The 22,391-nt window shown below is 49.5% G+C and overlaps 1 protein-coding gene across 1 annotated transcript in view; it reads right to left on the reverse strand.

The window, feature by feature from the left end:
• The window catches only part of LOC119436655 (uncharacterized), a 112,147-nt gene extending 104,624 nt beyond the window's left edge, over positions 1 to 7,523 (reverse strand). The window contains exon 1 of the mRNA XM_037703615.2: positions 7,347 to 7,523. Coding sequence (XP_037559543.1) covers positions 7,347 to 7,424 — 78 coding nt within the window. The 5' untranslated portion in view covers positions 7,425 to 7,523. The remainder of the gene's footprint in view (positions 1 to 7,346) is intronic.
• Between the last annotated feature and the right edge of the window lie 14,868 nt (positions 7,524 to 22,391).

Below are 22,391 nucleotides of genomic sequence, written 5' to 3' on the forward strand. Positions count from 1 at the left end.
GAATAGTGAACGCTAGTAGCCACTTTGTGGCCATATCTGTTGCAGAACGCAGGCAATAAAAGTGGTGCGTGAACAATCTGTGAATCAATGTCCGTACGAAGTCGGGCTTTCATACACGTATCCCGCATGTCAGATGTGATTGCAGCTCGGAGCTGCCGGGGAGGATTGATTTCTTTGCGCATAATAAAAACTTTGCGTGGCAGTATAGCGTTGCCGAGCCCTTTTGGCACGTATGCAACATCCATCTGCCAAATCATATTAATTGAGCATCCGTTCTGGTTGGGATTTTTAGTACCCCGTTTCACGGGGAAGCGGACCATTCGGAGACGCCGGCACCACTCTCCTCACCCGGTTATTTACTTTCACTGCGCTAGCTTGGCCCCCTGAAACTCTCCCCACTTCTGCGCGCTCCATGCATTTTGTCAGCCAATTAGATATGAAAAACCGGTCATGGTAGGCAATTCTATTCACTTTGACACCAAACAAAAGTCGCTTCCTATAAACGAGGAGAGTGTTTGAGTGGGCTGTTGAAACAACCTTGCCGGTCACCGCCCGTGCTTTCGTCGGCAGTTACGCAAATTTGGCGTCAGGAAATTGTAATGAAGTCAGAAAGAAATAACTTTGCGTTATAGTGCCCCTGGTTACACAACGACAGGATAGCGCCGTTTTACTGCGACACCGGCACTTAAAGGCAGCCTCCATTCGCATTCATCGCGGTGTGGTCTTTGGATCGGGAAAACCTTTCGTATTTCGTTCACGCCAGCACGAATGAACATGCGCTGATAGCGATGGTCGTGTTCGATTGAAGAAGCTTCGTTGGAAGCGTCACTCTCCGGGCATAGAGCTCGTGTTAAACGCCGCCCTCCAGTTGATAGTCGGTTTTCTTGCACGCTGCAGTGAGATGGAAAGCAAAAAGACGATGCCTTGTTTCTCGCTCGTAGCCCAGCGGCGATAGCAAACTCACTCGACAGGCCGCTGTGCACGCGTGTAGTACGCTTGCTCGAGCAGCGCGCGATAGTCGGGGCGCCGACACGGTGAAAATAACCTCCTGCACGTTCGCGAGCTGCCGATATCGACTCGCGTGCGACAGGGCTTGCGCCTGCCGAACACCGCGGCGCACTTCGTGCAGAGCCTGTCTGCTATCTTTTCACCGACGCTTGTGTACGGGACTTCTATCAACAACCAGTGTTCAAGTTGTCAACCGTGAAACAAGGCCGATTCGGTATTGGTGACCTTGCGCCCTTTGCGCTGCACGCTAGGGTATTTATAAGCGCGGCCAAAAATAGTAGGCGCACTTCGGTGCCCCATTTTAGCGAAGAAAGCGCCAAATAAAGTATCGCGGCGAAACGTTCGATAAAAGGGCGACAAAAATTGTTCGCTTTGAGGAGTACTATATAGCAGAGGTGCGAGGCTGATTTGTACACCTTTACTTCAGCGGTTCTAACCAGAGTCACTGTTATGCCATATTCGACTGGTCACGTTTTTAATCGCTCTCGAGTGCTCTCGCCAGGCTGGTCAAAGTGGGCCGTTCGTAATACGTTCGGCTTGTCCTTTTCGAGCGCTCGCATTAGGTTCAGAGCGCTCTGAAGCACTCTGACATGCTTTGACACATACTGTCCAAGCGGTTAACGAGATGGCGGATCACGTACGGTCATGTGACCACGTCCTGTGCTTCCTGCGCTACTCACATCGTTTCACTTTTGGCAGCTATCTTGCGATCTTCGCGCCTTTCACGCCATTGCTTGACTTCGCTCTGATGTGTGTCGCTTGTGCGTTACGCCAGACACGCTCCGCACGCCGCTCCAGAAAGGAAGAACAAAAATAAAGAAGAAAAAAGAGGAACAAAATCGTTGAAGTGCATTGGTGACGCCCGCGCTTCTGTTGTCTTCAGCCAGCTCCAGCCAGCAGCCCAGCCGGATGCTTGCGTTGTCTTCTAAGCGGCTTTGGTACAAAACCGGAAGTATCTCGCAACTCTGCTTGCTTCATTTGATTGGCGGATCTGAGGTTGCGGAGCAAGTCCAGAGCCGCTATTCTGGACATTCCGCCATTTTCTTCGAGGTGTGACGTAGGCGCGACGCTTACAAAATGGCGCCGATAGCCCCGATTTGCTTTCGTAACGTGACGCAAATTGGACGTTTCGCCTAAGAAACTGTAATGTAGGCATTAAACCTAGCGTGCTTGATAAAGCAAAACAGTTTTCGTCCCCAGTAAAAATAAGGCAGCTTGCTCAAAGCGCACGATTATTCCATCAAAATCGTTTCTCGCTTCCGTCGTCTGCATGCGCACAGGCTGTCGTCTGCTTCATTAGCTAGGATGCATGTCCTCGGGAAACAGAATGACCGCCGTATTCAGAAATGCAACTTAGCTTGAAGCCCATGCTTGACTTTATTTAAAGGACGCCTGGCGTGAACATGCCACGGACACTCATTGCGTTTGCTTCGGCACGTTCACAATAGGCGTCACTTAACTCAAGTCAAGCACGGACTTGAAGCGAAGTTGCATTTCTGAATACGGGGGCAAAAGTCATCGTATATTGGCGCCCACGCGCTTGCTTTCTACCTTGAGACAACATACGCGACCTGCCAGTGATGACCAGCGCACGCTCTAGGCCGCGTTATCGCTATCTCGTGAAACGCAAGTGACTCAGCCCGACTCGTCTGGCTGAGAAGCGGCCGAATATCATCGATAGCGTTGCGCGCGCCACAGGTATCCGCTTGAGCGACGCAAGCGCCGGCACTGCCATCTCTTGTGCACTTCGCTGCTTGATGTAATAGTTCAGCGGAAATCCGCTAGGTGGAGATCAGTAATTAAAGGGAAACCGAGACTTCCACCCAAATGTAGCAATTTGCTACAATGGAAACCCAACCGGGTTCCTCGAAAGAAAGCCTCGCAGTTGAAGAAAAATTCGTCCTGGTCCGGGACTCGAACCCGGGACCACCGCCTTTCCGGGGCAGCCGCTCTACCATCTGAGCTAACCAGGCGGCTAGCAGATGGCAGGGCGAAGTCGAATCTGTCGACAACTCGAAGCAAAGGCAAGTGTTTGATGTAACAGTTCAGCGGAAATCCGCTAGGTGGAGATAAGTAATTAAAGGGAAACCGAGACTTCCACCCAAATGTAGCAATTTGCTACAATGGAAACCCAACCGGGTTCCTCGAAAGAAAGCCTCACATTTGGGTGGAAGTCTCGGTTTCCCTTTAACTTCGCTGCTTACTCGCACCGCGAGAGGAAACTTCAAGGCGCCATCTTGCGTACATTTCTTTTTATAAATTAAAATGTCACCGTTGTCACAGCCTTTCATGACGCGAAAAGTCATTAATATTGATTACAATACAAACGCAATAGTGAAAAGTGCAAAATGTCGCAGAACGTTTGCTAGTTTCAACCAATAATATTTCAAATAAACGTGTTTTTAATAAAAATGATGGTGCAAAACACAAATGCCAACACCACCCGAGAGCGATGCAAATGCTATGAGCACGCGTTGTGAACAAAAGATTTTTATGGCCCGAAATGACAGGGAAAATGCGGCGATACGCATGCCTCTCCACTGCCATAGCATATGGCCGCTCATTACCATAATTCGCGCGGCTCGTCGCACCACAAATTATGGCGGAAAATCTCTACAATGGCGGCCCAGCGCAACGTCACGCAACGTCAAATTGACGTTTACGAAACGGCCCTTCCTGTGACGCTCCTCACGGGATATTCCTTTAGCCAATGAACAAGCTGACATGCCGGCTATCTTGCAACGCCACCACATATTCGCGAAATTGCAGATGCATTGCACGGGCTTCTGCACGCTACCGTCCACTTTCTTTTTAAAGCACTGAAGTCGCAATATAGGTGCCAAGGACCACAAAAAAGTATTAGTCGATACAATTCGCAGCTCCACGTCACGTTTCGTCATTCTGACGAAAACGCAAAATTGCATTTTGCAAAACTTCCGTTTCCCAGCACAAATTTCAATACACGTGACCTCTGGACAGCCAATGAGACAGCCAAGATGGCGAGATGGCGGATAATGGCGGCCGTGCAGCCGCCATGCGTGTCCAGAATAGAGCCCCAGATTGCGTACGTGTTTGTTCTTTGGCTCGGATTCCGGGCGATCGCGGGACATGCAGACTCCGATACGAAGGAGGAAGGTGACCAGCCAAATTTACCTTTAGAATGAGGTTTCTGTTCCTGCGACGTGAGTGTAATCGCGCATTTCCGCCTCAGAGCACATTATATGCAGTTAAAATGGTTGCCTGTAGACTAAGGTGATATGTTGAATTCCTTAAATGGCGATGCGAGTTAAAAGATGTAATCTTTATATATAAGTATAGAACATTGGAAGCCGTGTATTTTGCAATTTTAAGCTGAGCTCCTTCGACAACTGAACTCATTGAGAAGCCGAATTGGCAATAAAATTGAGTTAGTAACTTCCGATATCTTTAGAATTGGCTGGTGTCATTGGCTGCAATCTCGCTGGCTGCCATGATTCGCCGGCGCCCGTTAAGGAAAGCTTTGTAATTGAAAACGAGGAAACATAATTTATTGGGCCAGTTGGTGCATATCAGCTTTAAGCGAAGCTGCGCAATGCAACGTGGACTGCGCTATAGTCCCCATCGTTTCTTTTTCTCGCCAAAGTCTTGAGGGACTTTGGTCTTACTTTGTCCACGTTGCATTGCGCCGTTTCACTTGAAGTCAAGAAACCTGAGTAAGCGAAAGTTTTGTCCCAGGGACAGTTTTAGAGCTTGGCTTTCTGGACGGGTTTCCCGTCCGCCTCTCGCCGAGCAAACTGGGCCGAAACCGAATACAGTGTGGTAATAGGTGAAGACTTGGTGGGCCGATGCTGGCACCATTGCGCGACATGTATGCTCGCAATAGTTTTAAGTAGAGGTGAGTGAGTGTCATTTTTTTGGAATAGGAATCGAATACGAAGAGTAAGTACCGAATATCGAATCGAACATCGAATGGTCAAATGTTGACACATATTTTTACAGTGGGTGTACTTATTTCGGTATACATAGGTACCACGCCTGTAATGACTGTAGTGTAAAAAAGACACCTAACTATCACGGACAAAGGACCAGTTTTAAACACAAGATCACTAATTATCACACAAAAAACTACACCGACAGGCTCTCTACAACTTTAGAGTCTGACTGCAAACAAGCTTTCTTAGAAAGAATGGCTGTAGTATGATTAGCTTTCGAAAAAATGCTAAATAAATGGTTGCAGAAAAAGGTCAAAAGCATAGGTCGGCACAATAACTGGATACTCAATCAGACTCACCCACCAGTATTTTTTTCCGGCCATAAACTCACTCACACTCTTGTGCTCTCACCCTCATCGGCTCTCACTCACGCTCCTACTCGCGCTCACACATACTCGCCAAAGCTCACTCGCGTTCATATTCGCTTTCATTCACAGTTAGTGGCGTTCACTAATGCTCACGTCCACTCAAACTCACCTTCACTGACTGCCGTTGATACTCGCGTGTACCGGCCCACTTTACTCTTCATAATCAGGTCCACTCAAACTTACCGGCACTCATTCCCGTTCATACTAACGTTCAATCATAGCTTTCGTCCCTCAATCACACTCTATCTCGTCTGCAGAATCAGTGTGGAGCGACTATGAGTCAGTGAGCTCATGAGTGAGCATGCCGACCTATGGCCAGAAGTTGTGGGGAAAAAAGCAGGCTGAAGGATAGGTGGGCCCGTAGACACATGTAAAACGGCCCATTGCAAACAAAAAAATCACAAGTTGTAGCGTAGAATATATAACTGCTTCATGACTAGCCTGCAAAAGCACTAAATAAGGAAAGTCATGGATTGTCATGTAGGCTTGCGCAGGTAAACCGAAAGCAAAGCTAGCACTACCCATATTGTTTCTGCGTAGCTTCGAAAACTTTGTTGTTGTCTCACTTCGGATGATCAGCGATACTTTGTTTAGCAGACATACAAAATAACAGACTATGCAAATAACCAGACTATTCTAATACGAATAGTTCGTGTGTAGTTTTCGATTCGTATTCGAAACGTAGAATATTAGCACATCGCTAGTTTGAAACCATAAGGTCGAATTCAAAAAGCTTTTCATTCGTAAGTGTCCTTTGCCATACGCCTTCGCTAAGTTCCTCACGTCCAGTAACAGGATTGGTTGGACTTTGCTCTTCCGAACAATTCTAGCGTATGAACAAATTCCAATCAATCCTAATGCTTGGCGTATTATTCGCGAAGTCGCCAGGCCATTGGCAAAGAGCACTTGCGGACGAAAAGCCGTTTGTAACTTTGGCCCTTGTTGTGTGAGCGAATCCTAAAGGGAATGTGAGCAGAGGCGGTGGGCGGGCCAATCGTGATTAAGCTATCACATTACAATCGTTCAGCACGGAGACCTAGCTTTATTGCCTCTTACTCCGGGTTGGGCGTCGGTGTTTCGCCGAGTAGGCGCAGCGGTGGGGGTCTTTCACACAGCTGTTGCGCTCGCGTCGGAGTGGCGTAGAGAGGGAAGAACTTGCGTCGCAGCGCGCTTGAACGAAGCACAGCTATGACGTTAACGTGGAGGAGACTGGAGAGGAAGCGTTTGCGTAGTGGCGCTGGGTAAGCACGTCACAAATGGTGTTCGTATAGTTCAGTGCGGCCGCAGAGGACATTTACGAATGTCGCAATCGGGAAGTACAATTGAGCATGCATTTGCAAGACGTGTAGGCTCGTTGCTAGATGTGGAGACGTCAAACGTACGATGGGTACCTCTCTGAACATACACCCATACTTACATTTCTATCTGTACCACGAGGATTACACCGTCTCAGAATTTCGAGCGTGAGGGAAGCCGTAGCCGGTATGAATATGCTGGAATATGAAACAACGACGATTGGTCACTTTGTTCAAGGAATGAAGAAGTCAACTTAATTCAGCCTCGTGTATTGCCTCAGCGCAAGCAATGTCATCACGTGCAGGACATAAACATAACATCTACTACATAACGTAACATATTATCTACATTAATGTAACATCACATACCACATGTAACAACACATTTAGCATTAACACAGACATGTACCTCAAAGAAACATCGCCTTCAACGATTCCAACTTCAGCATAATTTTTGTCTACCTCTAGTCAAACGTTTTTATTGTCATGCACTTCGATACCTCCGAAGTCTGCTAAATCACTGTGATAAACGCAAGCAGTTTACGTGGGGTAAGAATTTCGAGCGAGCGGTCTCTCGCTCATTCAAAACATTACCCACTTCTCGAAGCAGTGCCATTATATACGCGCCGCTTCCCAACAAGACTCAGGAGTCGCGTCATTTCTCCAGTCTTCCCAACTTCCCCTCGCAATGCGCACGAACTCACAGCGTGCGCTGGATGACGTCTCATCCTTCTGCTTGCAGCCTCCACTGGCACCGACTTTACCGGCGATTCCGTTCCCATTCCCACCCAGCACGGGCCTCGTTGATTGAGTCACAGCTTTCGTAGTCTTCGCCGCATACATAGCGACCCACCCAACGGACGGCGAGCCGACGCGTCAACACGGACGACCGACGCCACCTGTAAACACAGTCGGCCACTGCCGCTACCCTTCCCGTTCTAATAATGCGCAAAAATCCGCCGCCGCGCAGACAACGGGAGGCGCACGCACGCATATTGCGCGCGCGCGCTGCAGCTTTCGCTCAGGCAGTCGGTTCACGCGCCGCTCCCCCCACCTTGTGGTTCCGCAGAGCTAAGTGAGTGCGCGCTTGCACTAGACCGGCCGACGCCCACATTTCCTCCCCTTCAATATATATGCAAAACGCCGAAACCGCATTCACCAGTTCGCATTGCCGGAGCCTGACAGCGGAAAGTTGTTCGCGCGCTCTTCATGCCATGATCCCCCGCCGCTAATGGCTTCAGACCGAACAGAGACGACGCCCGCGGAGTCGATGCATGCCATGGGCAACCGCTCGCTAGGCGGCATATACTACATGGACGCATATGTACTATATGGTGTAGAACAAGCGGACACGTGTTCTGCACGCGATGATGCGAGGCAACGAAGCTGTCTGGATTCACCTCTCAGGAAGCTGGGACGCGGCTCGAGATGTTCCTCGGCATAAGTGAATATATCGGAAAGACAACGACGACGCCCATGCGCAGCACTTTACGCCGGTGACTAGCGCTTATGAGGTCAAGGAACTCGGTGCGATGAGAAACGGAACGGGCTAGCGCGAGAGCGAGCAGTATGGATTGATGTGTTCCGCGTTGCAAATGCGGTGATTTTTATCTCTTTTTTCGCGCGCTCACGTTTAACGCTTGCGCGTGCTCGCGTTTTCTTATCCGCTTCTCCCTGTGTTGTTCTCTCTTCCCTTTCTGTCATAACTGTAGAGTGAATTTGCTTAGGCAGCGAATAAGTTTTTCCGTAGGCCAGTTTTTGCACGGACTTCACGTGCATGAGTGGCATGTATACAGAAAGCTTATTACTTATGCGCGCGTGCGTTGCGATGCATTCCCCCCATCTGATATTAACAATACCTTGGCATGCCCTGTATACATGTGTGTGGCCTACGGGGAGCCCTTTCTCGCTTGTAATTGGATGTAACGAAACCAGCGCGGCACTTCTGGCCAGCAGCAAATCGTGTCAACAACACGCGCGCCAAGACAGACGTAAGACGGCCACGCTTCGAGCGACTTTTGGTTTCTCCTGCATTGACAGCTCGAGCTTTCTGATTAAAAACCATGCTAGTTGTAGCACTCGCTTTGTTCTCCAAACCTTCAGTTATTTGGTTTTGCAACGGGCATCTACAGTCCGATAGAATAGTGCGTACTGGTATCGAATGCGCAGCATACGGGGCATCCGCTCGATATATTTGTGCTGGGTCCTCACTGTAGTACTGGCAGACAAGAGACCCTTTCGCGCCAGTTTGCTGCACACCTCTTGCGCCAATTAAGAACTCACCTTCGGTTCACTGCCGTGTTTTCTTAGTAATGACGACGAAGCTCGTCCATCATATACATAGATGTAAGGTGTAGCCTCGATCAGGGGCCGAGGAAATTTTATTGTAAGAAAGGCGGACAGGGTCGTCTTCATGGACGCACATGCGCCTAGCCTGTTACTCTACGATGGACGTATGTGAATGGGGAAAAGGACAGAAAGGCGAGGACGAGAGGAGGGGGGAAGCAAGCGGAGTGGAGCAAGATGGCGAAGATGATGATGACGGAGCTGCGCTGTCCAGCCACAAGCTTCACAGTGCGCTCTGGAGGACCCAGGTCAACGCATGGCCGACAAAGTCCATGCGGCGTGCGTGCTTTGTGCTATTCACCACGCCAGAGGCAATTTTAGAGTGTTGTTAATTCATGACCTTCATTATGGATTCTGAAGCCTACTCATCAGGGTACCTTCATTGTTTCGGCTGACCTCCAATGCGGCAATCCCAGGCGGTAAAGAAGGTCATGTACTCAAATCCACTATTCCTCTGTAGAGTCGAAGCAGCGTGTCCAGTGCGGAATTTGCAGCTTTTACGGTGCTATTGCCAGTGGCCGGTCGCCTTCGCTTGTCCAGCATCAGGATTGGCTGGAATGTTATCTTACGAACAATTCTAGCGTAAGAGCATTTTGGGACTACGGTCCCTGAAGCGTGATCTGCAGCAGTTTGCACTACCTCAAGGTTAATTAGCATCACGGAAAGCCAAGTCCGTTGCTCAGAAGTTTAAGGGGCCCTAATGAGAAACATGAAATTATCTTAGACTGGCACAATATATATATATATATATATATATATATATATATATATATACTTTTCATTAAATGCGTGTGCAGCAGGCATTGGTATCATTGCTTGTGCCAGCTACTCTTTTTCGCTTAGCCAAACAACTGATAGCAAGTACAGACTGGCGATCTTGGAGCCTATGTATGTAAATAAAAGTCCGCTGGCGGACAGAATATATGTGTTTGTGGTGCTACGAACAAGCATCACACTGCATCGCTAGTATTCTTCCAAAATCCTATTTTAATTTGTTCAGCGGAAAAGGTTGGATAATATGCGGAGAAAATGACCCCATTTCTTGAATTTCGCGTCCACACGGCGGTACCGAGGACGTCAGTGTGTCGCTGTAGATTACGTTCTATTCTCGGGCAGCATAACGTTTCCAGATGTTCCAAGGTCAGGTCTTTTCCTCCTTACGCGGCAATCAGCAGGCACACGCCTACGCCCGAGCGCATGCACACCGGGAGCCGCGAGATGACCGCGCCGATCAGTTCCAACCAGAGCCCATGCCATTAACCTACACTCACATCCTACAACACTATCGCCTTTCACGAAGAACACTACCCCCACCTCATAATTCTCTGACGCGAGAGGAGGCCGTAATATGGCGAAAACTCCAAACAAACACATATCCACATTTGAGTCTTTACCACGCCATACACCCTGCGCTGTATTCCTATAAATGTCCACACTGTGATCAATGTGCAACACTTTACCACATGGTATGGGCTTGCGCAAACACACCACAGCTAACACCCATAACACACCCCACCACACGACAATGGGAGGCAGCGCTGTCCAGCTCCGACTCGACGGACCAGCTCAACCTGGTCAACCGAGCGAGAAGGGCAGCTAAGGCCGCTGGACTCCTGGACTGAGGGGACCACCCACTGCAGAGCGGGAGAGCTACCTACGCTCGCGCGCTCTTTTTATTAAAGTTTATTCTCTCTCTCTCTCTTCTCTGAAATTTAATGACATCATTGTTTGTCGACAAACATTTAAGTATATCATCGCGCAGATGCCGCCAGAATACATGATGTCAGAGGAATCTCGTACGAGAATTTCTATATAAGTGGCGTCTCCACTCATGTCTCTCGTTTTCGCGCCCAACTCTTGCTCACAGGCTGAGATAGCTGGTATTCCAGAGGTACAATATAAAAATATAACTCAACTTTATATTTTTCTTTAGTGCCCCTTTGAAACTTCCTTCTCCGACGGCGCGAGCAGCTCCTTTGGCTGTAAGCTGGGGCACCGCGAGTTCATGTATAAGTAAAGGGAAGTGTTGATGTCATGGTACATATGCACGAGGTCGGCAATGTACTTAATATGCGCCTAAAGGACGAGCTACGTCGTCGCGGTAGAAGGGGAAATAAATGAGTGCTGGAAAAGGGCGCGCTTCTTAGTAAGTGGAGCGCGAAGCATTTTTACATCACTGCATAGCGTCATACTCTCACCTGCCTTCCACTGAGTGTAAATGTCATAAGTGGATATAACCGCAGACATGCAAACGTCGCAAAAGGCATGGCAGTTATCTAACGGGATGCCAACTACGCCCGAAAAGTTTATGAGGCACTGGCATCAAATATCTGAAGACCCCATAGAGTTCGAATCTCACCGGTACCGAGAAAGTTAATGTTCCGGTTATTATCGCTAACAGTCACAAATACTGCCCGAAAATCGGATTTACTCTCTGTTGGCGTAAAAGCCGTCAGGAAGTGAGTGAGTGAGTGAGTGAGTGAGTGAGTGAGTGAGTGAGTGAGTGAGTGAGTGAGTGAGTGAGTGAGTGAGTGAGTGAGTGAGTGAGTGAGTGAGTGAGTGAGTGAGTGAGTGAGTGAGTGAGTGAGCGAGTGAGTGAGTGAGTGAGCGAGCGAGCGGCGTCTCCCGATGTGCTTTGATTTCAATTTGCGCAAGATTTCAGCTTCGAGCAGCAAACGTGCCTTGAAATCTTGCTTTGAAAACCGCCTTAGGACATCAAGGAAAGGGAAGGGAGTTACAGTAGTACCCTATGCTCTTCCCTATGTGCGTACAGGAGGATGGTGTAGAGGGACGAGCGATCAGATAAGGCTTGAGCGTGCGCACTTGGGAATAGCCACTGCATTCGTTCGGGCCTGCTGACTCCTTCAAGGGACCGCACCAAGGCTCTAAATACCAACGAAGCACAATTCTCAAATTCTGAAAGCGGGACGTCTATTGTCCAATAAAGTTAACCTAGTCCCGTGACAAAGGCGTCCAGTCGTCGAGACGCAGCATGGCAGAAGAAGCCTTTCGATGGCTACTTGAACGGAACCGGTGTACAGAGGGACCATCGGGAAAGAACCGGACCACCGTGACTTCCTTCTGTTCTTTGTTTCTTGATCTACCTCGCTTTCTTTTCTTTTCTTTGTTGCTGAGCTACGAGAGAAGTGTTTGTCTCTGATGTTTTGAGCGTAGTGCCAAACCTGACCGGCGCGTTTCATCGTATTTGCGACTAACTTGAAAGAACCAAACAGGCAGCTGCAGTCAGGAAGCGACGCCACTGACTAGAAGCAAGAGCATCGCTCATTGCCAGTGGGCAGGTGAGAGAGAGCAAGTGATTGAGGGAGACATCTCTCTCTCTCTCTCTGTGTGTGTGTGTGTGTGTTTGTGTGTGTGCGTGCGTGCGTGCGTGTGTGTGTGTGTGTGTGTGTGTGTGTACGCGTGTGCGCGTGTGCGCGTGTGTGCGCGTGTGCGCGTGTGTGCGTACGCGCTTTTTAGAGCGCAGCTCTTAGGCGCCCGTTCCTGCGGCGAGCGTCGGCGTAACCGAGCGAACGAGCTCAGCGATGGATGAAAGAGCGAACACGGAGCGCAGCGGGGGATGAAAGACGCGAGGAGGAAAGCGGATGATAAGGGTATGGCGAAAGTGTGAGAAGAAAAGAGCAGTGTGGCGACGATGGCTACTAGATGGCGCCAGAGTAGCGCGCGTCGCCTGGGAGGTCTGTCGGCGGCGGCTGCTGTGAATCGCGCTCACGTGTCACCCACTCTGGCTCTCGCGATCTCCAGATTAGCGAGGCAGTCGCGCCACACTTCGCTCCGTTTGCAACGTGCTACACAATAGAGATTGTCCGCGCCAGCCAATATATCGCGAAATGAAAACACGTATAGAGCTACGCTCAAAATTCGCATTAAGGAATATCGTAATCTTCGGTGAATCTTTTTTGTTTTGTTTTTGTTCGGGGAAAGCGATAATTCAGTATCACTAACCAGCAATGCTTTTCGCCGCACGATACACACATAACATTCTACCAGCAGCGAATCTCCCCCATGTGAACATAAAAGTCATGTGCACCAAGGTGTCCTTGTTAATCTAACTTGCTGGTTTAACTCCGGTGCACCGATTACAGCAGATGATAAATAAATAATCGTTTCCTAAAGCGGGTCTTAATGATAACACCTGCCGACCTTTATTTTCGCTAGAGCATCAGACCCACGGCAACAGAAAAAAACAAATGAAGGTGAGTTTCGTGCTTCCTTTGCGAGCAGTGACGCTGCTTAGCACATGCAAAGCGCTTCCCATCGCGTGCATAATAACGGCACACGCATTGTCCATACTTCCGGTGGCAGCATTGTGGCAGTGACATGATGATTAAGTTGTGATAGAGTACCATTTAATGATTCCCGAACAGATACAGACAGGAGCGTCAGTGAATAGATGTCGACGGTCGAACTCTCACAATACAGAAGTCTAAGTTCGCTTCTTCCGTCATCACCTTCAATGGGACTCCGACTGTGCCTACGATGCAGCATAGCATAAAATCACGGCACCCATCCGTTAGCTGTCCGTTGGTCCGCGGATTTTGATCTTGATATCGCGGCCTCTTCAGCTACAACGTCAGCCATATACGCGCCGGATCTCCTTTGGTATTCCAGGATAGAATCGTGTCCATCTACACCACGGCGACGCCACTGATCGTTCATATATGAGAGACTGACGCCGCACGTCCAAGAACGAGGGCGGCCGAAGTTGCGGCACGACGCTGATCGACGTTCACCGCGTTTGATTCCGTGAGCGACCTGCGACTGAGGCGCCGTGCGCAGCCCACAAATTACGCGGGCACGCGTCGTGACTTACGCGTCTTTGTTTTCTCTTCCGCGCACTATGCACATACGCGCACGGAACACGACAACGCCGTTCCTTCAGCGAAACGACAGAAAAGAAGACAGAAAAAAAAAAAAAAAAACACGAGCGGCGTTCCATGTATGCGACGTGCGCACCCACACAACGGGGCGCGATGGCTCGGAGCACTATAATCGAGCGCCGACGAAATAAATCATTTTCTCATCAAGTCGGCGTCGCTTCAACCCGTTATTACAGCGGCCGCCGGACACCGCTGATCCGCCGGCATATAGCGGTGCACACCGCGCCGCTTGAGTTCTATTTCTCGCTCGCTCTCTCGTCGCTCATCCTGCGCTGCATGCCTATATCACATACTCCGAGAGAGTCAGCACGCGGCAAAACGGTTCGTTGCGAAGCTTTCACGAGCTCTCGCGCAGCTCGTGCGGTTGTACGGCGGCAAAGAAGAGTGACGCGCGCAGCACGCGAGGGCGGCCCGCGGCGCATTCTATATATCGCCGCGGCCACATATCATGATGCCGGCCGCGGGTTGACGAGTTCGGGTCATGGCACGGGGCGTCAGAAACGGCCCGCGTATCACGAGCCTTCCAGCCTCCCGTTCCCCCCGACTGAGACCCGCGCGGTGCTGCCCCGAGAGGACTCGGTCGGTTACCGCCGCGTGTTGGTACACGTAAACTCGTTTCTTCGCACTTAGCCCCAATCTGTCTTCCGCGCGCGCCACACAACTCCGCGGAGGAAGGAACAGTCGAAACAACGACACGCTCAGGTCCCCTTCTTATAAGGACGAGATCAAAGGCTATCCCCGCCCGCTAAAAACAGTGGCGAATGATTAGCGGTTGCCTTGTTTTCCTTCCAGGAAACAAGCAAACACAGCTCGAGGACAGCAAAATAAGAAGACTGCGGGCGGCGATTCAGGCGCGGGCTAGCACTGCGTGACCGCCCCATTTCGGACGCTGACGCTTTTGTGCGGTCGGTTTGACAGAAAGGAATCGACATCGATAACACGAGCGGATTGACGAAGCATGTGGGGATGTATAGGGGCACTGGCCGTGCACGAGGCATATACCTGGCCTTTTGACCGCGAATGGTAGAGACTGGGTTGAAGGATGGCGCGACACCGCGGTAAGTGCCCGGCGCTCCACATGAATCAACTTTGCAGATGGGACAGCTATTGCGTGCCAGAATGTCGAAAGGACAAGGAAAGAGCTTGCATTTGGCCTTCTCTTCTGGCTGCATGGTGCTGCCTCGCGAGACCAAATTCCATATATACATATAGCCGTTCGCCCATATGCACATATAGGCGAACGACCACCTTTGGACACAATGGCCAGTTGGCCCCGAATCTGAGGTGTCGGGGGCATGACGAGGCCTTCGGCATGGAAGCTGCAGCTGACATATTATTTCGCACGAATGGCTGACCGAAAGGCTATGGCCTATTAACGCTTGAATTAAAACCGAGTGATGGAGCCGGAAGGTAAATTACATTTCCTCTTAAACCGAAGCTTGTTTTTTTGTTTGTTTTTGTTTTTTTAGCCCCTTCACCCCACTTTTCCGTTGCTTGCTGCTGGTGTCTTGCACAATTGGCCGGTAGCGGCCATAGTGCAAAGCCTGAGTTAAGTTTGCTCTTTCTCCTTCAAGTTGATCAAACCTCTTCAAAGTGATTTGATCAATTTGAAGGAGGCAGCCTGCAGGAGGCAGGTTGGAGGTATACAAGACTTGAAGATATATTCTAACGAAAATAGTTACACTGTCAGATGCAGATTTAGCAAAAGAACACTGATGCAAAACACACAAGTAAACAGTGCCTTTCTCTTGTACTTTTTCTTAAATTAGAGCCTAGGACAACTGTCACTAAATACGACCAACCGAGTCTGACTGTTCTACCACCAAGTGGTTACGGCCCAGACTAGCGTTGCATCGTACGGAGTCTTACCGATCTATTAGGTTTAGTAATTACAGGATAGACTGAGGAACAGCACCTCCTCTGTATTGTTATAGGTCAAAGAGACAAAGAAAAAGGGCGGTATGGCCGTTGTCTCGTCCCACAGAAGCAGTTGCCAATGAGAGTTAAAAGTTTGTTAAGCCACAAGCCAAAGCGATGGGCTTACTCTTAAATGTAAAGGTATTGGAAAACAACACCGTTTTCCTTCTTCCCCCAACTCTGTTTCCCTCTCCTATTTCCACGTAGTCAGTGACGGCCTCACCAAAACACGCCAGGCGCGCGCAATTTATTGCTAGGCCATCTCAAACCTCGGTGGCGTCTCTATAGCCAGCAAAGGACTCGGGGGCTGGTGTCATAGCACCGCGTACCGCTGTCCCACTCAAGGTTTTTCCGCGTGGAAGGATTATGACCGTCGGCGGCATCGGAAGTCGGTGTTCACATTGCAAGGTGACGTTCTCCGAACGTCGCATGCGTACCGCGCTTCTGTATACGGCGCGCACTGTAAGCCGTCCCTCGACACCACGCGGTGGCCGCCCGCACGCGTAGGGGAGTGGACACAACAACACGTGGTCAACATTGCTAGGTCACTCTAAACCTCGGCGGCGTCTCTAGCCAGCAAAGGACTCTGGAGCCGGTGCCACAACACCACGTACAGCAGTCCTACTCGAGGTTTGTCCGCGTGGACCTATTATGACCATCGGCGGAATGCCAACCCAGTGCGCGCAAGACCGCGTTCTCCGAATCCGTTCTCCGCACCCGCACCGCGCCCCCCTGGCACGCGCCGCGGCTCGTCACCCGACACCTCGCGGGCCTTCTGACCCCTCAAAATCAGAAACGGTTGCCGCCCGGACGCGTAGGGGTGTGGACCCCTCCTTATACACATAACACGTGGGCAACTCGCTACACTGCGAAGGTATACAAAACCATCATGCAGCCCTACACCGCCTTTTCTGCATGTTTGCGAGATGAGCGGCCTAACAGCCGGTACCGGATATACAGTGGCATTTCTTTTCTTTTTTTTTTTTACTGCAAGCGTTCAAAAAAAGAAAGAAAGAAACACCCCAAAATTTGCTCGAATTATATCATTACAGATAAATTAGCTACCCACGCGGACATCATATGCAACAAAAAACTAAAGCAATCTATTCACCCATTAAACCAAATCGCCCATGGAATCCGTTAATCGTTCGTCGTCTGTAAAAGGAGTGGGTTGGCAAAAGCACACAGCGAAGTTGGGCTGCATGAAAGAATGGGCACCCACTTGTACAAGTCTTGCCACGATGTCCTTGTCTTGAGTGCCTGACTCGCGACAACCTTATGGAGCCCTGTCCGCGCTGTGACCATGTGACCCGCCTCCACTTTAATTCGGAGTGACGGGCTCCGCCGAGGCGTCACCTTCGAAAGCGCGCAAATGATTCCTGCTAAACAATGACGATTCTTCATTGAAGCCTGCCTGTTCGAACCCTAGCTGCATCTGGACCACTATATATTCTGCTCTGCTTGCTTGCCGCTTTCCTACAGCGCGAGTGCGATCGGCAGTGTACCTCTACCTTTTTCACGTGTTCAATGCCTTGGTATAGTCGAAATGTTTGTCCTGGTCATCTATAGTAAACGCTCCAACGAACCGACGAGTTCGTCTAACCCCGCCTGCAGTGCGATGTCGTGCTACTCATGCTCGAGAAGCTTGCGACCGCCGTGCTCCGTCCGACGCTACATCCGCTGGCGAAGGGCACACTCAGGAGCCGTGCGCGTTGGGCACAAGTTGAAACGGGTGGCTTCGTGGACGTGTTCGTCAGCAGCCCCGTGTTCGTCAGCAGCCGTCAGCGCAGCAAACAGTTGCGTACGGAACAAATAACATTTAATAACCTAAACCACACTCTCGAACATACGTGTACACCGCTAAACGCCGGCATTTGGGCCCAAAACATACAAACATACTCAACCCGACGACACGCGCAAGTGAACTATGACCTCAGCGGGGCACACGCCGCACGCACATGCACTTCACCCGGCAGTCCGCAGCAGTCTCCTTCCTGAGCTGTTCTCCACGGGTTGCTTATAACGCTTCAGCCAGCGCGCTATCGCTACAGCATCCGTGACGTCGCACGTAAGTTAGTTCGAGATACATCCAGCCGGCGGATGGCACATGCTCGCAGGCATATCGCCATGCCGTGATCTCAGCGATCCCGCCAATCATTAATTAACTTCTTGTTACAACTTCACCAGGCATGTTAACATTGGAAAGTTGAAGGAAGTTGTCATAAAAGTCCAGCTGCAGCTTTCTACATTTAAAAATGGCGAGAGAAGAGAGAAAGAAAGGGAAAGAAAGACAAAGAGGTTAGCCAGTGTAAATACCGGCTGGCTACCCTGTGCTGGGGAAAGGGGTAAAGGGAATAAAAGGTGATAGAAGAAAAAAAATTGAAGGAAGTTCGCCCAATAACGCGACCCTACGCGCTGCAACGTTCAAAGTCGGTCGCACAATTCACAAGCCCTTAAGAATTTCAGCAGAGCCCTTAAGGACTAGAGTTCCAAAACCCGTCTGGACCAGTGTCCTAAAACATTTTCTATCTGTGAAGGGGCGATCGTCCAGTTTTTCAAGCGCAGTCGCGAGCACTTTTCCGATGTAGACCAAAATAACTGAGGGAAAATTATTCGTCCAATTTACTCGAAGCGCGGCTGTCCACACAACCCTTCTGTGACGTTAAGAGTGCGGCGTAAAATGGAGCTGGCGTCTCACTTCTCTCTTCCCACGAGCTTGTTCCGATTGGCACATTGCGCGACTCCCGATTGGACGCATAGTCATTCCAGCAGCAGAGGCGAGGCAGACCTCTTTATTGCGCGGTATGGCGAAGCTTTATTTTACGCCGCCGTACTACGTCACAGAGGGGTTGCTCAACTGTGGTCATTCCTTCTTTGTCATGCCGTCGTCATCATGCCTCCGTCGTCGCCATCACTTTGCCGTCATCGCACTGTCATCATCATTTGTCGTCGTCATTCCATCGTTCAACATGTCATTGTCACGCACCGTCATAATCATTCCGTCGTCGTCCTTCCAGAGTCGTCATCTCATTGTCGTCGTGCCGTCATCGTCATGTCGTCGTCATGCTTATGATCCGCATGTTCAAGCATCACAAATTTATGCTGATCGAGGCGTTTCCCGGTGAACATGTGTCCAACTTGGTCGTGTGCTCTACTCGGTTTGCAAACGCTCGCTAAACTAGAACAGCTTTCTTCGCAAACACCAATGCAACCTGTACTTTAACAGATTCTCACAACGCGTGGGATCCACACATTGTTTTTTTCTCTGGTGTGCAGCATGTCCCGAACATCCAGTGAAGCGTCATCACGATCTTGAAACTGCATGTGATTTTGTTGTGCCGCTCATGCATGAGGCGCTATATTGTGTCAGGAATGTGTTGTTTTACCAAACAGATGCGTGAACGTTGGGCTTACTTTTGTGCAGTGTTGCCATTTTAGCGATTTTGCTGCTAGATTTAGCGAATTTCTTGTCTGTTTAGCGACAAAGTTTTCCTTTTAATGACCGGCGACATTCTTTAGCGAAATGACGGAAAACCTGACGAAATTAGCGACTTGAAAGTTCGGAAAGTTTCTTCAAAAATTGCTTTCTAGGTGGCACTTATTATTACAAAAACTGCAAGTAAATAGTCAAATCAGCTGCACGGCGTCTAGGCTCTGTGACCATAATGGAGCAACGGTTGTCATCACATCAGCGGTGTTCACATCGTGCTTGCGCTTCGCAGCATGATGGGCCTAACAAACGTCACGTTGTGCTCACGGAATCCATTTCTTTCTTTTTTTTTGTTTCATGTTACAAAACCGATTTCAATGGGTTTTAGCGTTGCAGGTTCTGCCCTTTTGCAAAACACTTTCTATTGGTGAACATTCGCAACCGTAGCAGCAAATTATTTTCCAAAACTAATCTCAATAAAGTGTATGGTGAGATTTAGAACGCAGCAGGTGCATAATGAGACAGATATACTGCAGAAAGGTGTACATATCGGCGCGGCTTCTCTCGTATATACGTTAATCTGAACGCACCACTTCCGTTTCTCAAGACTCTCGCACGAATCAATACAGCACGAAGTATTCAGGTGGATGAAGGGGCACGAGATCAGTATTAGACCTATATAAAGTTCACGCAATTGTCATCGCCCGGTTGACGACATACGACCAAGCGCGCGTCGAAGAATTTTTTCTTTCACGAGCGCCGAATACTACAAAATTGCAGGGATACTGTAGCCCAAGTGCCTTAATTTTCGTGCAAGGAAATCACGTTAACTTAGTTTGTTTTTTTTATTGTCCCGGATATGTAACCTTACACAGTCTGAAGGTAAATGCAAAATTGCAGCCATCTTCATTTGTTATATATATATATATATATTAGTAAATTAAAAGCCCATACACGCACTTGGTATATTTACGATCTATTAGTCACCAAAACGGACACTAGATAAACGTATAGAACGCTTCGGCAGGTGATTTTCTCCACGGTAATTTATGTTACGTGTTCCAATATGCCTATACATTATTTAAAATTTATTTGGCAGGATTAGCGGCTTTATTTGCCTCAGTATTGCGACACGCGCCAAGAAATCAGGGCAACACTGCATTTCGGAGCCTATCATTATTATTGGTTCGAAAACATATACATTTGACAGGAAAGGGAAAGCGAGGAGCGGGCTGGCAACTGCAACCGGAAAGGGGCACAACGCCTGCCTACTCTTTAGAAAGGAGGGGATAGAAACATAGAAATGGCAGATAACAAGAAGGAGAGGAAAGAGGAAAGAAACAGCAAGATGACCAATATTGGGACGGTCATCATGCGCGATCACTGTACAACATATGGGGACAGCGCGAAATCGTGTATACGATGGGTCAACGTTCTACCACTCCTTCATTAGCCATCCATTTGTGAACCTGGACAAATGGATCAATCTGGTGGGCGCATGGCATGGAGCGGTATAGCCCGCAGGCGAAGGCGCCTTCACCCCACCCATCCTTCTTTCGTTTCAACAGTCTTGTGCAAGGTTCGCTCGAAGAAGGCTCAATTTTCAGTGCCGACACTGGGATACAGCTCGACCTTTCCGGTCGCAATTATAGTTATTTCATGAAGGTGCATGCGCGTCAACTCTCCCGTGTTGTTAATTGATAGAAGGTTGCGCGGAAGTGAACCGATCGCCCAATGCTATAAGGGTGCGATCCCCGCGAATCTTCTGGGACCGGGCGTAAATGTCTGTTCGGCCAGCACTGCACGGGTCTTTGGATCCGGTACGAATGAAAGCTGCTGCCGGTGCTGCTGCTGGCGTCTGGTGGCCGCACGTGACCTTCGATGGCGGCAATCAAGGCAGAGCAGAGAGCGGCCCGCGTGTGGCAGCTCACCGCCGGCGGAGCGCTGCGGGTTGATGGACGCTCACGACGCGTCTTGCTCGGACGTCGTGCCTTCGACGTGGTCGGGAAGCCGTGCGGCCAGCTCAGCGTGAGGCGAACACACGTGGAATGCGCTCAAGCGAAGACGCTTTAAAAAGAAAGAAAGAAAACAGGGCGAATATGTTGTTGGAAGGGAAGGGAAAGAGAGGGGGGGGGGGCGATAACATACAACGGCATCGCCATTTTAAAACGTAACGCACAAAGCAATGAAAAAAAAAAAAAAAAAAAACACCGCGGGCGAGCGTGCGTTGGAGGCACGACGACCATCGCTATAGCTTACGCGGAAGAGCAAAAGCATTCCGAGTGATCCCTGTATATATACCAACCGCCTCTCGTCCTTTGATTCCTCACAGAACATCCCGTGATTGGGAATTGTTTTTGTATATATATATATTTTTTTGTTCTTCCTGTTTGCTCACTCTTATAGTGCTCTTCTTCCCCCTCAGCATTTTCTGCCGCTGAGCGTCCTTTAATTACATGAGCGGTGCTCTTCTGCAGCGTTCGTCGCCTGTTACATTTTTTAAAGCTTTTGGTGCTAGGGGCTTGCATTGGCTCGCTGTACTTGCATTTCGCCGTTGTAGTTGAGTTATGACCTTTCTTTTTGTTCACTTCTTTGCCAACGTTTGCTTGTTTGAGCTTTACCCTAATAGCGTCAGCGCGCTCGCGTCCATTATTCCTTCGACTACGCAGTGCTCCCCCTTGTCGTTTCGTTTCGGGTTCATTTCCCTTCGCTGTGCCAGCGGTCAATAACGTCGGCCGTTTGAGGGTCACCGACTCACAGTCACCACCGACAAGACCGTGCATTCAATTATGACTGCACTTGCTGCCTCGTTATCGCGCGATATTTCAGTTTGCAGCTGTTCTACGTTATACATCATCTCTTCGTCTCGCCTCACTCGATTATTTCTTGCCGTGCTCGGCTGTATCATGTATTAAATACATAAATTCGCACCTACGCGCTCTACTTTTCTTAATGATTGTTTTGCTTTTTAGTTTATCGTGCCGTTATCTTTTTTCTCAAGAGCCTTCCGCTGCTGACTCACGCTTTCAAACGGGTCACTGCCGCCTCGATTCGAAATGGTAATCGTTGAAGCATTTTTTTTTGCATACGTTTCCTGGATTGATGTCAAGCGCTATAGTTTATGTAGGTTTTCCTGGAGCACATCTTTCTCGGCGACA

This window comes from Dermacentor silvarum, chromosome 1 (assembly GCF_013339745.2).
Source record: "Dermacentor silvarum isolate Dsil-2018 chromosome 1, BIME_Dsil_1.4, whole genome shotgun sequence".
Lineage (NCBI taxonomy): Eukaryota > Metazoa > Arthropoda > Arachnida > Ixodida > Ixodidae > Dermacentor > Dermacentor silvarum.